General features: G+C 51.9%; 1 protein-coding gene across 2 annotated transcripts; it reads right to left on the bottom strand.

Annotated features, from left to right (window-relative positions):
- Positions 1-1,876: 1,876 nt before the first annotated feature.
- On the bottom strand, positions 1,877-14,722 carry gcc2 (GRIP and coiled-coil domain containing 2). Of its 2 annotated transcripts, none has more exons than XM_084689376.1 (23): positions 14,567-14,722; positions 14,178-14,237; positions 13,918-14,002; positions 13,732-13,817; positions 13,543-13,647; positions 10,782-13,208; positions 10,567-10,627; positions 10,078-10,178; positions 9,805-9,903; positions 9,268-9,387; positions 8,532-8,696; positions 8,244-8,348; positions 7,696-7,858; positions 7,409-7,509; positions 7,248-7,325; positions 6,995-7,132; positions 6,108-6,229; positions 5,835-6,011; positions 5,497-5,705; positions 3,974-4,192; positions 3,709-3,848; positions 3,375-3,576; positions 1,877-3,172 (listed from the first exon to the last, which is right to left on the bottom strand). In XM_084689376.1, the coding sequence occupies exons 1-23, from the start codon at positions 14,570-14,572 to the stop codon at positions 3,099-3,101; spliced, it is 5,043 nt and encodes a 1,680-aa protein (XP_084545502.1). In that variant the 5' UTR covers positions 14,573-14,722; the 3' UTR covers positions 1,877-3,098. The 2 variants fall into 2 exon arrangements, with proteins under 2 accessions (XP_084545502.1, XP_084545503.1); XM_084689377.1 differs by having other exon boundaries at positions 14,178-14,234.
- Positions 14,723-14,931: the final 209 nt, after the last annotated feature.

The raw sequence follows: 14,931 nt of genomic DNA, 5'->3' as shown, positions 1-14,931 counted from the left end.
AGAGCAAACATCCCCCCCCCACACACACACACACACAAACACATAGAAACACACACATGGGTGGAGTGCACTAGGCAGTAATTAATATGCCAGGAAACGGATGTTTGGGAATTTGGAAAATATCTTGAGGGGTACAAGTCAAGACGAGCACTAATAACAGTTATAATAAGCTGAGTGGAGTTCTCAGACTCCAATTCCTCCATGCATGCTGTCTATACTCCATCAGTAAGTTTGAGTCTGCATTCGTACGGTTTCTTGAGGTCTACAGTGGGGTCTACAAGTGTGCTGTAGACTGGTCAATGGGGTCCCACTGGGGTCAGTGGGGTTGCAGCCAGAGATCAAGAGTTAGGGGTCAGAATGAAAGGCACTTCCTATCCGTAGTACTATCAGGGACCCATAATCAGCCCACATGGGGCCCAGCTAGTGGGTCCTAGATGGGAGTAACCTGGGTTGCCCATGTGGGATTTAGCTAGGGCCAACCCGAAGCCCACCTTCAGCCCATATGGGCTTGCCCACATGGGGCCCCTATGGAACCCCATGACAAGACTGACTGGGCCCCATGTGGGCAGCCCATATGGGGCCCACTCACTAGCCCATATACAACCCACATGGGCCCCACATGGGTGTGTTGACAGTTAATGAGTGCCCAAGGTTTTCACTGGCATTGTGTTCATTTCATTGTTGTAGTTCAACTGCTTTGTTGTTCTTGTTCATTTATGACATTGCAATAAAGGATCCAGTAGATCAGCTGCGTTTGGCTTAAAAAGTTCTAAACTGTACATATTCCTAACAGATCGTTAGGCAAGTGTATTTCAATACGATGGAATCGGCGATAACCTACTTATCCTTGCGCCCTACTATACCAGGATCTGCCAGACAAGCAAACGGGACGTTACATACGCAGTCTTAACGGACTGCATTTCTTAGACCTGCCTAGAAAGTGGTGAGTCCTCAAAAATATATTTTATCAATCAACAACTTCGGTGTATTCAGTTTGTGTTATGTACTTACCCGTTGGTCATTTCTGTCACCCCAAGCATTTTTCTAACAGATTGCAGGCTGGAGTCAGGAATAGTCTTCTGCTGCTCTCCAGATGTTTCCAGCTGCCGTAAACTGCAACTGGACACAAGTTTCTTTAGCAATGGCGAAGGAACCTCGCCTATTTTTCTTGTGTTGGAGTATGTAGGCGAGCTGCTACAATGTAATTTTACTGGACTAGACCCGCCCCTTGAACTTGAAATCAGTTTTATATTGAGGAAACGCGCACACTCTCTCAATGTGACAGCGCTGAGACCTGTGATTAAATAACAAAATACTTAGTGGGAGATCTGTGATAAAACAACAAAATGCCACAAAGATGTTAAGTTGGCTACTTTTACAATTTTGCAGTTATCTGGATTCACTACGGCTCAACATGGCGGTTCATGAGCGGAGAGGCATACATCTCCAGACATTGCAAGGGTTTACTGAAGTGTGCGGGATTTACTACTCTGTAATTTAACGTGTCGGACATTGAAAAGAGTTCTTGAGTAAAAACGCTAAATATGCCCAAAATACTAACAGGTTTATTAATGGGAAAACTGCAGAGCAAGTAAACTCTTTTTGGTTATCCATTGCAAAACAATTACACAACAAGCGTTTTGGACTGCTTGTGTGGTGGTATCAGAAATTGCATAGATTTCCTTAAAAGGCAGCAGTTCCCTGATGGAGGAAAAATAACACATCTGGCCAGTTCGATGTGTGCATGATGAGAGTGAGTGAATCTGTGTCTGGTAGCTGTCGGAGGTGTGTCCTGTAGAAGCATCATCTGACACAATATGTAGGCATATTTCATCGGTCTGGTAAAATGACCACCCTAAATGATCACAGACACGCGTTTGTTTTATTTGCAATGCTTTATACTGGTGTTTAGTTAAACAACTCCGGGTCAGCCCATTAAACGACAGATGACAAATCTAAAGATACATAGTAATTGCTGTCTTTAGTCTATAACAGAGCATCAGAGCTTTCAGACAGTAACTTCAGCCGCAAAAACTTGAAACTCCCACCGTTGAAACCATAATCACCAGGCAAATAAAGATTTCATTAACATTCTGCCCTTTTAGTTAACACAATATCCCACGTATAAATATAAAATAATTTGTTAAAAATACATTCAGTTGTCCCCATGTTTATATTACTCATCCGATTGGGCTCAATGAGGAATAAGCAGCTGCCAAAAGGGTTTAGACATGGAATACGTGAGCATATTTCCAATTAGTATTAGGTAAGATGTGGTCAGACAGGGATCATATTTTCCACTGGTTTACTTTCATGCAGATCTGAGTGCAAATACAACAGTTCGGTTCCCCTTTTTGTTTTTGTCATGGGTATGAGTTGTGAGCATCACAGTCATGAAATAAAGTGCTCCCAATAACAAATTATTATCTTCACATTATCATTGAGCTTTGGATTCATACATTAATGCAAAGAAACTAAACAAAGCTAAATTAACCGAAGAAAAATACCCAAACTCTTTAATCTCAATCCAAGCAGTGTTTCCAGTGCTGATGTGCTTTAGGATCATGAATGAAAAAACATCGGAAAGATACAGGATACGGAAAAGATGACATCATCTTAAAATGGTCCCATTTCGGTATAATAAGAAAGGCATTGATGTTAGAACAAACTGTGGATTCAGTAACTTTGCCTGTTTAATACAGTAGTTCTCTACTCAGGCTATTAAAACTAGGAAGAAATTCAGGCCCCCACAGTTTACGAAACACCGGTTTAACAGAACATTGACCGGTTTGTTTTGTTACGTAACTACTGGCTTTCCTTCAAGTATGTGAGGTCACACAGATATTTTACATTGCTCCAGTTAATTAGACAAACCAGTCAATTCTTCGAGAAGGCAAGTCAAGAACAAAAGGTCACGTGTTGATATATAAAGATATACGTGAACGTGATTAGGAAACTAGCTTCTATAAGTAATGCCGGGTACATTTATGAGTGTCCAGGTGAGGGTCGGGTAAATATCTGATGATATGTAGGAGAGTGTCTGGTCGCTGTGGTGACAGTCTGAGGGGGGGGGGGGGGGGGGGGGGGGGCTCTCAGGTTCACCTGATCCCAGACCAGCTGTGTAGATAGGAGGACCACCCTGATGCTCTGGCTCCTCCCACTTCCTCCTCACCTGGGGGCATCACATGACATCGCCAACGTGACCATGGTTTAAACCAACACCAGACATGACAGTGCACAACCGCGTGGGCACTGTGAGACGGGTACCATGTAACAACTCAGGAGAAGTCTCCCACATGACTCTGAGCATGCGTGTAAGAGATGGTGTACATGCGCAGCATGCGCAGCATGCGTGTGTGCGCGTGTGTACTTACCCTGCGCAATAGCCGCCAGTTTGTTCTTCTCCTCGGGGCTCAGCTGCAGCATGGTGTGGATGACGGGCAGCAGCGCCTGCCTCTCGCTGCCCGAGCGCAGGAAGATGAACTGGAGGAGCACGTTCTTCAGATACTCCAGGTTGGCCACGCTCTTCTCCCGCTCGTGGTTGCGCTCCAGGCGGCGCACCTCGCTCTTCAGCAGCTGCACACGCGCACACGCGACGTCAACACGCAGGCGGTCGCGTGCGCAATGCCGGTGTGTGTGTGTGTGTGTGCGAGACAGAGAGGAGGAGTGTGTGTTTGCGTGAGAGTGAGTGTGTGTGTGTGTACGTACCGTGACCTGCTCCATGAGGACAGCGTTGGTGGCCTCGGTCTCGTGCAGCAGGCTGTTCATGTGCTCCATGCTGCGGGTGACTGTGGTCAGCTTCTGGCTCATCTCCTCCTTGGTCGGCTCCGACTGCCACACAAACGGCTCTGGGGAACGCGCACTCACGTCACACACACGCTCGCTTACAGCCCGGCGAACGCGACATATCCAGGGCCCGACACAGACATACTGCTCATAATCTGAAGAAGAAGAAAACTACAAAGACACAAACCCTGTTTGGGGTCCGGAGAGGTGAGGAGCTGTTCCAGGGAAGGCAGGGGGGTGTGGGCGGGGGAGAGGGACTCGGTCTCGGTGGTCTCCATTCCCTCTCCTTCCTCTCTGGCCATGGACTGCATCTCGCTCAGGGCGAGGTTGAAGCCCCCCAGAGTCCCCTGCTCTGGGGGTCTGCGCTCCGCCACAGGCTTACGGCTGGACTGGGCTGGAGTCAAACCTGCCGAGGGGGACACGACCGTATAAGAATGACTCGGTTGAAGACGATGCTATTTACTACCGCAGCTCACCATGGGAGGGCGCTGGCGCACGGTACATATCAGTGGCCTGAAAAGGGAGAGAGGGGGAAAAAAAAACAAACTGGAAGTAACGGAGCTGGGGGTGACAGGGCAATGAGAGAAATGGTGAATAATAGACAGTGTGAAACAGAGAGGGAGGCTGTGTTTGTCTATGTGAGGGGACATGGTGGGTGTAAGTAGGCCGGTTGACGGATGAGCCGCGCGCAGTCCTTCACACCCCACATCTCAGCGACCCTCACACACACCCACGACGTCGCCCGAGCGCAATACATCACGCCAGTAATCTGGACAGGTCATTATCACCTCGGGATTGGACGAAATCGGAGAGTACCAGGGATGGCAAGACCTCATACGTGAGATGCCGTCAACGGCGGGTGTCTGAAGGGCGGGCGAGGTGGGGCTGTATTCAGATTGCGTGGAACGAGCTCGCCTGAGCTCCGGTACTGCTGCGAGGGAACGAGGAGAGGAGGACGTTTGAGACGGTTTTGGGACATCGACCCCACTGTGCATTACGACACGCTAACGACCAGACTCTCCAGATGCCTGCGTCTCTCCCAAAGGAGGCGGGGGGGCGGGGTTGGGGGAAGGGGAGGTGGAGGAGGAGCGGGAGTCTCCCTGTAAACACCGCGACGAGTTAAGAGGAAGATGACAGACGCAGACACGCGCGCGTGTATGAGATGCAATGAGAAGAATGCGAGACAACGACAGCAGGTCAAGTCCCTGATAAGTTTCCACGGGGCTGTTTGTTTAAACCGAAGCTCCCTAACCAGCAGGACTATTCCTCAAACCACGGCGGCTCTCCTCCAGACAGCGCTGTCTGGCTACGCTTCAGAACAACACTGGTCGCTACGGTCCTCTGAGGAATAAAGTGACAGATTGCCCACACTTGTGTGTGTGTATATGTGTGTGTGTGTGTTTACTCTGAATGTTTCTAGAAGGACAGATGTGTGGGAGGTGATATAGGAGCTTCCAGCTCTGCTTTGCTCAGACTCCCCACGCCAAGATCTCTTTTCCCCTCTCCTCAAACAGAGGCGTAAAAAAAAAAAGAAAAAACACTTCTCACTTGCAAAGAATCTCTCAAATTCCTCCACAGCTATGTCACCCAGATTCCAAACCCCCTCACCCCCCAGCCTCCATTCGGGGCCCCCTGCTCCCACTGGCTGTACTGGTGGCCTGAAAGCCAACACCGGACCGATGCGACCGACGGTCTGAGCAGGGCCCTTACTGGACTGGCTCTGCAGGGCGAACAGCTGCTTCTCCAGCCTGCTGATGTGGCTCTGCAGCGTCTCCACCGTGGCCCGGTGCTCGTCCTGCAGGCGGCGCGTCTGCTCCCTGAAGGCCGCCCGCTGGGCCTCCGTCTGCCGGCTCAACTGGGCCACCGTCTGGGCGTGCTCGTTGCGCAGGGACACGCTCTCCGTCTGGAGGGCCAGGAGTCTGGGAGGGGTGGAGGACGGAGGGGAGGGCACAGGGAGCGGACGCGTTAGAGAGGCTGAGGAGTAAGAGGGGTTTTCGTCGACTCGAACGGCCCGCGCGTCAGCAGCGAGGGGCCCCGCGCTCACCCACCTCTCCCTGAGCTCGGCCTCCTTGGCCACGGTCTCCTGGAGGATCTCGTTGTGCCTCTCCAGCAGCGTGTCGTGCTCCGCCTGCAGCTGCTGCAGCTCTGCCGCGCCGGCCCGGACACTCTGCTGGCTGTCCTGCAGTTTGACCTGCAGCTGCTCCACCAGGCTCTCCATCTGCTCCCTGAAACGCACGCACGCGCACGTTACAGACATCCCCGCACGCACACACACACACATAGCATTGACCACACGCACACAGTCCGCGCGCTGTCCGTACCGCTCTAGTTTGCTGGTGTCTCCGTCGCTCTTGGCCGTGGTCTTGTTCTTCTGCTGTTTCAGGACGTTGTGGACTCGCACCTTGTAGCTGTCGAACTCCTTGGCGGTGGAGGTCAGCTCGGCCTGGGAACGCCAGAACACACTGTCAGGTGCCGCCCACAGACGCACAGACGCAACGCGGCGGCGCAGACGAGCACTCGCACTCTCGTGCAGCAAGGAAACGGCAGGAGGACAGGAAGCAGGCAAGCAAGCTGTAGGCAAATGAAAACCAACACACTCTGCTCGAGCTAGCCTTCCGCATCTGTATTTTGGGAGGGAGGGGAGAATGAGTAAGCGAAGGAGAAGAAGAGTGTAATTAAAACAACTTGTGGTGAACGTCCCTAAGGTGGGAGGGGGGGGGGGGGGAGACCCGGCAGCACTTCCTCTCCTGTGGAGCTGGACTGATTCATTCATCACCAACCATGTCCGTTTGGGGGGGGCATCCCTTGCACGCTGCACCCCTCTAATGAAGAATGGTTTCAGCCATTTAGCAGGGCTGCACACTCACGCACGGCGGATGGGAGACTTGTAACAATATTTCTACAGCGCCGGGCCGGGCCGAGCTAATAAAAGGAGAGATGGGAGGAAAATGGAGGGATGGAAAATGGAGGGAGGAAGAAGGATGGAGCGTTTGTGCGAGGGGAGGAGAGTAATGGGGGGAGGCGAAAGAGGAGGGATGGAAGAAAGAAAAAAACGACTCAGGATGGAGGGAGAGCACGGGGAGAGAGTAGCAAAGGAGAGAAAGGTAGAGTGAGAGGGATGAACGGACAAAGTGTACTCCTCTTGGCACGTGTAACAGATGGTCCTTCGGGGCAACATGTGCGTGCGTGCGTGCGTGCGCGTGTGTACCTTGGTGGTGTGACACTCGTGCTGCAGGGCGGTGATCCTCTGCTGGAGAGAGAAGGCGCTTTTCTGCTGCTGCTCCAGGACTGACCTCAGTTGCTCCTGCAGCCGGTGCCTCTCTGCTGATACCTCACACACCTGGATCTACACACACACACACACACACATTTCAAGTGTATTGGCCTTTTGTAATAGGAATTGGGATTCTTAGGTCGTGCCTAAACCAATGTAGGTGGCCTTGATAACAACGGTCGTTTACCTTCAAGCTCTCCAGCTGCTGCTGGTGAGCTTCCAGTTCTCCCTTCAACGAGGCCTGCAGCATCATCTGAGAGGCCTCCTGCGTACACGAGCACAGGTTTACACACACACACCCACCCACCTATACTGTACATTGAAGGATGTCATCTCTAGGGGACAGACCTGTTTCTTGGCATCAGCCAGATCTTTCTTGGTCTTCACCAGGAGCTGTTTCATCTTGGAGGTCTTCTCCTCCCCCTGGTCTAGCTGTGCCTTTAGAGACACTGAGGCACGCACACGCACACACACACACACACACACACACACGGAGCATTATATGAAGGTAATTGAATAACAGCACGAGTCTTTTGATCCCAGCCTGGTTATTAGGGAACTAGGTGGATTACCCGCAGAGAAGGCAAGTCAGTGGGGCATATTGTTTGTGTGTGTGTGTGTGTGTGTGGCCATACCGATCTCCTGGTTGAGGGTGTCCGCCTTCTGAGTGTGTGTTTGTATCTGGGCCTTCAAGTCCTCCACAAACACCTCTCTCTCGGACAGCTTGGTGTTGAGCTCCTTCACGAGCCGCTCATAGTCGGCCATCTCCATGTCCAACAGGGAGTTCTGCTGCGCTTCCTGCGGCGGCAGAGGGAACACAGAAACACCCCTTACATCTGCGCACGCCCACGCAAACCAGCATCCAATGCACGCAATAAGGCAAACATTCAGAGCGCCGAGTTGGGTCATAGCGACGTGGCGAGGCACGGTCCTGTTTCAGACCGGCTGTGTGTTTGCGTGTCCTCTCGGCCCGGCTCCCTCGATGGAGAAGCAAGGCCTCAAGCACAGCAGGCAAAAATGCAACTTTCACATCCTCCTGTGCTTTGATTGTTGTCGTTTTTCTTTTTTTTTAAGGCCCAGCGGCGACACCGTTACCTAACGCACACTGGGGGCGGAGATAAAACACTCGTAGTGACTTCTTGATTCAGCTGATGCGTGTGTGTGTGTACGTGTGTGTGTGTACCTTGCGTAGCTGCTCCAGCTCCTGGGCTGTCTGCTGAGACTGCTGGTTGAGTTTGCGCAGCTGAGCCGTCAGCTCCTCCACTTCCTTCAGCGCCGCGGATGCATCCTGGAGGAAAACGCAACAACAACCTCTTACAGCTCTCCGCCCCGTGGGGACAAACACTCACACACCCCCCACCCACGGCACGTCTGAATGGCCGCTCAAATTCAGCTTCCTTGTCCAAGTCTGTTTGTCTCTCCCCTGCTTGCCTTCCTCCCCCTCCCTCTCTTTTTTTCCCGGTGGAGATACCTTGGCCTTCTGTTCCTTCACCAGCCTCTCGGCCTGCAGGTCCCTGTCCAGCGTGGCCGTGTGTCGCTGAGTCTCCTGCAGCTGCCCCTCCAGCTGTCTCACGGTGCTCCTCGCGGTCTCCATCCCCACCAACAGGTCCTCCTTCTCCGACCACAGCTGCTCGTGCTGCCAACACACACACGTGCACACTCAGTCAGGCGAATCCGACAAACAGCCACCCCTCTGGTGCTCATATCGGCCAGGGAAAGTGAATCAACGTCAAACGCGACGTCCCATCATCGCTTGCTGGGTGTGCGAGTCAGACGGGGTGCGGTTCTTTTCAGAGCTCCCTCCCTCAGTCGTACGCTCCTGCACGGCTCCCTGGGGAGGCCCCAAGCTCACGCATGCAGAACCAGCCTTTTCCTTGGACGACGAGAGACGCCGCAACGCCAGATGGAAGCCAGACACTTGTTTATTTACCTGACGTTTGCTACCTCACTGGAAAGAAACGGCTACGAGCGAAGGGTGACATCAAAAAATGATAAATAAAAATGTGCGGGGGTCGGAATAGCTCCGAAGTTCACCCGCTCGCATCGAATGGGCTGTTAGTGGGCATTCAGCCTTTACAGAGATACCGGCACAGATTGGCACTGTTTATTTACTTGAAGGTAAAGGCCGTCTTCGAAGAAGGGTTGGTCTGAATACTGTTGTGACCGTGTACGTTCACACACACACACTCTTGAGTCGTGTGACGTACCTGCGTGACTGCAGCGGCCAGTCGCTTGGTCAGCTCGGCAATCTGTTTCTCCGCCGCCTCTCCTCTCTCCTTCTCCTTCTCCAGCTGCTCACTCTGCCTGTCGTAATCCATTTGGAGGTTCTGACACACACACACACACACATTCATTATTAAGTACCTCTTCTATTGCGTAACGTACAGGAGGAAAACTATGAATCAAGCTGGTTTGACAGCATCTCCATTCTGGTTCGGAACAAAACTCTCATTAGATACAACGGAGTGATTCCCTCTCAGTCGGCCGCCTACTCGTGAAGCAGGGGCCGCGGCTGTTTATTGATACGATGGTTCTTCACAGCCTAAAACACAGTGGACACACTCAGTTGTATAAACCACATTCCGGAAAGTGATATACTCGGCACCGCTCTGGACTGGGGGGAATGCAGGCTAAAGCGGTATTGCGTAATGCCGTGTTGAAAAACGAAGGCTTGGGACCGAAGGTCTCGGATCGCCGTTCCAGGGGTCGGGGGCGAAGGTTTCGTGAGAGACGTTTGTGGGTACCTTGTATCCCTCGGCGCCGTGGATGATGTCTTTCATGGAGCTGGTAACCTTCTCTCTAGCCGCCTTCAATACCTCCACTTCCTCCTTGAGGGCCGCAGCCTGGAAGACACCCGATCAATCAAAAACGTGTCTTTTTGGAGGGTTCTAGGTTGGTATAGGTGCATGTCTGCAGGCATCTGTGACATGGCTTGTAAAACGGGGGTTATACGAATGCATTTTTGTTGTTGTGGTATAATACAGCCGAACTAAGCTGCCCATAACGTCCTATCATACCTCTTTCTTGCTGATGTCCAGCTCCTTCCTTGCCTTCACGGCCACAGCTTTGATCTTGTTCATCCTCTCGTCCTTGTCTTTGCTCTCCTTCTCCAGCAGGGCTGGTGAGGGACAAGCAGACTTGGCTCAGTCACGAGTCATGCTCATAGGGAACCATACAGACACTCAGAACCAGCTGAATGGGACCAAAACAAGTCGATCACAAGTTGTTTTACAGTCTTACATGTCTTTCTATCGTGTGCATTGTGATAGAGTGCTCCTAGGTGAATTAATAAATAAAGTAATACAAAAAAAAGAAGAAAAGAGTGCAATGTTGATAAGCAAGTCAATAATACACACGCACACACACACGCACACACACACACACACACACACTAAACTAAGATGCTAACGGCATCTCAAAACAACTAATTGGAAACTACTGGTGGAATCCCACATTATTGTTCCCTACAGGGAACTTCATTAAGAGAAGAGTAATTATGGACAAACCGATCTTCTCAGTGAGCTGACTGTCCAGGTTTTCTCCGGAGGGAGTGAAGTGGGATGCAGACTGCAGACAGGACAGAGCAGACAGAGGGAGAGAAGTCAATCAGCAGAACTAATGAGAAAAATACATCAGTAGCCAATCGAACAAACCCACCACGGAGACTGCTGCTGAGGTAAACCAGGCATAAGACACGCGACTAAACTGAGGGGACACCCACCTGCAAGGCGGCCATCTCACTCTCCAGCTGGGATATCACAGACTCCTTCTCTGCCAGCTGCTGTTCGAGTGCTCTCCTTTCAGTCTCCACCTCGGTTTTCAACATCTCTCCCTCTGCGTCTCCCCTGTCCCTCTCCTCCCTCTCTCGGCGTTCCAGTGTCTCAGACGCCTGCATGACCTGGGCCTGGAGCTCCTGGTTCTCTTCCCTCATCTTCTCATTGGCCAGTGTCATCTCCTCCAGGTCTCGCTGCAGGGCTTCCATGTCAGCCACCACCTCCTCCGTGCGGCTCCTCAGCATGTTCCTCTCCTTCTCCAGCTCCTCGACGTGCTCCCGCAGCTCCTCCGGCGCCTCCTCCGACCCCCTTTCCCTCTGGGCCTCTTCGAGGCTGCTCCTCAGCATGTTCCTCTCCCTCTCCAGCTCCTCTGAACGCGTCCGCAGCTCCAGCACCTCCGAGGAGGAGGAGGAGGAGGAGTTTCCAAGGGCTGCGGCCTGCTCCCGCAGAGCCCTGACGGTCTCCTGGGCCTGCTCCTCCCTGCTCCTCAGACCGGCCAGTTCCTCCGACAGGCCGGTCGTCCTGGCCTCCAGCTGCCGTCTCTCTTCGGCCTCGAGCCTCAGCTTGCTCTCCAGCTCAGGCAGCCGCTGGCCCAGGCTGTCTCTCTCTCCCTGGACGCGCGACAGGGCTGTGGACGCCTCCTCCAGGCTCAGCCGGAGAGCGGCCCGGTCGCCGGAGAGCTCCGACACCATCTGCTCCAGGGAGGTCACCTTCTTTTGCCCTTCGGCGCTCTCGTCCCTCAGTCTTTTCACCTCCTCCTCTTTCTCCTCCCGTAGCTTCTTGGCCTCCTCTCTCCCGCTCGCCGCCTCCAGCTCCCTCTCTTGCGTCAGCCGGGCCACCTCCTGCTCTCTGAACTGCAGCAGGGACTGGGTTTCCGTGGTGACGGAGCGCAGCGTCTCCTCCAGCTCGTGCACGGCGCTCTCCTTCAGCTGCAATCGGGAGAGGATCTCCTCGTGACGTCTGCTCAGCTCCTCCACGGAGACCTTCAGCTCCAGAGCTAACGCAGTCTTCTCTTCCACGGAGGCCTGTAGCGTCTCCTTGAGCCCCTCTGCTGCCCGGGTCTGGCCCAGGGAGTCCTCCAGGCTCTGCTCAACGCTCTGGAGTCTTTCCTTCAGGATGTCTCTTTCCTCGGTGGCCTCACTGACCTTCTGTCCCAGGGCTTCCTTCTCTTCACCGAGCACCCGGACCTTCTCGTGGAGCTCCTGAACAGCATTTTCCCCCTGCTCTTTCATGGCTTCGTATTGCCTGACAAACTCCCCAGTCTTCTGGCCCAGCTCAGTCTCCAGACCTCTGAGGATTTCCCTGGTGAGTTCATACTCAGCCACGGCCATGTTTCTCTCTCTGGCCAGGGCCTCACACTGGTCCTTAAGACCTTGGAGCTCCAGGTTCTGCTGCTCTTCTGGGTCAAGAGCCTGCTTGTCTGGGACAGGGCTGGAGCAGGAGAGTGGACTACTGGGACTAGGACCAACAGAAAGGTCCTCTTCTATGTTCGTTTGAGGTCCATCCTGGGTGTCAGTAAATGGAGGAGCCTCGTGGTTTGGGTTTGTGGGATCAAGGGCCATGCTCTCCCGGGACATTTGCAGCTCGTCGATCTTGAACTCCAGCTCCTCCCTCTCGATCTGAAACTCCTCCCTTGCGCGTTCCAGCTCCGCCTCCAGCTCACTCTTGACGTTGCCAAGCAACGTCAGTTCATCCTGGAGCATGGTATTGTGGGCCTGTAGGTCATCCAGCGCCGCTCGGAGCCTCCCGGAATCCCCAGCCTCGTTGTCGCCTGTGCTGTTCTGGCTGCAGCCGGACAACTCCAGCATCCTGGCTATGCCCGAGCCGCGGCTAGGCTCCTCCTCTTCCTCCTGGACGTCCTGGAGGTAGCTGTCCTTGAGGGCCAGCTGTTCCGTCAGCTCCTCTTGGAGCAGCAGCAGGCGCTCCCTCTCAATCTCATAGTCCTCTTCCAGGGCTCGGAGCTCCTCCTCGTGCTGGAGGCTCTTCTGGGACAGCTCCTCCCTCAGGTTCTCTGCCTCCTGCTGGGCCTCAGTCAGCGCCCTCTGTTGGTCTTCCTGCTGCGCTGCAGCCTGCTGCCTGGACGAGTCCAGCTCAGTCTGCAGGCCGAGGAGTTGGGACTCCAGACTTTTTAGGAGCGCTTGGGCACCATCCGCCACCTCCGCCTCTCCTCTTTGCATTGGTCTCTCTTTTTCACTGTCTTTCTCCCTCGCGCTCTCTTCGCGCTCTTTCAGGAGCTTCTGGAAATACTCAATCTCTTCCATATGCTTGGCTTTTGAGTTTCCGATGGTCTTTTCAAGAGCTTCTATTTGTTTCTGGTGCTCTTCCCTTGCCAAGTCCAACTGTGCTTGAATTGTTGCCAGCTTCTGTACTGTATCCTAGGTAAATAAAAAAGAATTGTGAGGTACAGTTAACCTGTATTGCATCTTGTTGACATTTACATTTAGTCATTTAGCAGACGATCTTATCCAGACGACATACAGTAAGTACAGGGACATTCCCCCGAGGCAAGTAGGGTGAAGTGCCTTGCCCAAATACACAACGTCATTTGGCACAGCCAAGAATTGAACTGGCAACCTTCAGATTACTAGCCCGATTCCCTAACCGCTCAGCCACCTGACTTGTTGCATTGCATGGTAATATACTGTGCTATATGTTTACTGCATTGTATTGACTTTCTCTGTACTGTACTGTGCAGTATTGTAGGCTGACCTTGGTCTGTTTCTTTGCCTTCTCGTTGTCTTTGCGCATCATTACCAGACTTTGCTGAGTCTCAGCCTTCTCCAGCAGAACTGCATCCATTCTCTCAGTCAGTTCCTAGTACGCACGAACCGAACCATTCAGTTACCAATACAGTCAATTCAAGAGCATGTATTATTGAGCATAAGAGAGCAAACCCACCTGTATTATAGAATTGTCAGGAGAGCAATTATTAGTTGTAGATTCCGGGGGTTTCGATTTGATTGTCTCAACCTCCTTCTCCAGATCTAGAAGACAGTGATCGAAATTGTTAACGATGAACTTTACTTTTTAATTACGGGAAATTGTCAAGTAGTGACTTAATTGTAGTATTCTCCTTGTTGCTACCTGCACATTTAGATTTGAGCTTCTGCATGGCCGCCATCTGCTTCTTGGCAAACTTAATGAGGTCATCCTTGGATAGTGTGTCCAACTAATGGAGAGGAGTGGTCAAAGAGATATTTGACTTGTTCACACACAAATGATTTAATGTTAACGCCTATGAGTTATTTAGGTTCACGGGTATAGTATAGCCGGAAGAATAACGTCCAGGATGGATGGTGTAGTGGACAGACACAGTGAGTAAACAATCGGTGGTGGTTTTTTACCTTTGATTTTGCTCCACCTGCGGGGGGCGAAACCATAGAGTCTGCTCCAGGATCTTGCTGCTGCACACATAAAGAACGCGAATAAACCACATCCAGGAAATGACAGCATGTTAATTATGTATGTGGCTGGCTTGTACAAGCTAGCTAGCTGACACATAATTAGCTACAATGCATGCAATTAGCAAGCCATTTGGAACGATTAATGTATTCATTATGATATCAAATATCATCATATTTATAGTCCACAGGAGGCCTAACGACTGCCATAATAAATACGACACGATAGCTACGTGATGAACAGTAGCTTGCTAGCTAGACTGGTACAGCAGGTTGTTTAACCAGCTTGAGTAGCAATTCTAACAAGCAAGCATTTCTTTTTGCTAAATTACCTCCATCTTAAAAGGAACAGTGTAACTGCCCAGTTGTTGTTGTTTATGCTGCAAAGTCGCTAGTGTCCAATATCATTCCAGGGGTTAGTAGGCTATAGTATTATAGTATACGGTTTTCAAACCAAATGTTGAGTGTTTTGGCTGCCTCAATCGGAGTCGTTTCCGCATTCGTCGGAACGTCGATATGCGTCACGCGTAAGTGCTTCACAAATCCAAGGCCTTCAAAATAAAGGTCACGGTTCGTTCACTTGCGTCCGCGGGGCAGCTTTACAGTAAATCTGGTTATTTTTCAAATTCTTGCTTGGTAGGTTATAGGCTATATGGGTCATATATTATCAGAGAACCATGTTGACGCAATGTAACAT

The sequence above is a fragment of the Hypomesus nipponensis genome, chromosome 23, assembly GCF_054491055.1.
Source record: "Hypomesus nipponensis isolate SF chromosome 23, ASM5449105v1, whole genome shotgun sequence".
Lineage (NCBI taxonomy): Eukaryota > Metazoa > Chordata > Actinopteri > Osmeriformes > Osmeridae > Hypomesus > Hypomesus nipponensis.
This window is presented reverse-complemented; position numbering and strand designations above follow the sequence as displayed.

Coding starts and splice junctions, on each gene's coding strand:
- gcc2 (XM_084689376.1), bottom strand. Junction 13,648..13,731: donor CTGACAATTCTATAATACAG/GTGGGTTTGCTC, acceptor CGTGCGTACTAG/GAACTGACTGAGAGAATGGA. Junction 10,179..10,566: donor TCAGCTCACTGAGAAGATCG/GTTTGTCCATAA, acceptor GTCCCTCACCAG/CCCTGCTGGAGAAGGAGAGC.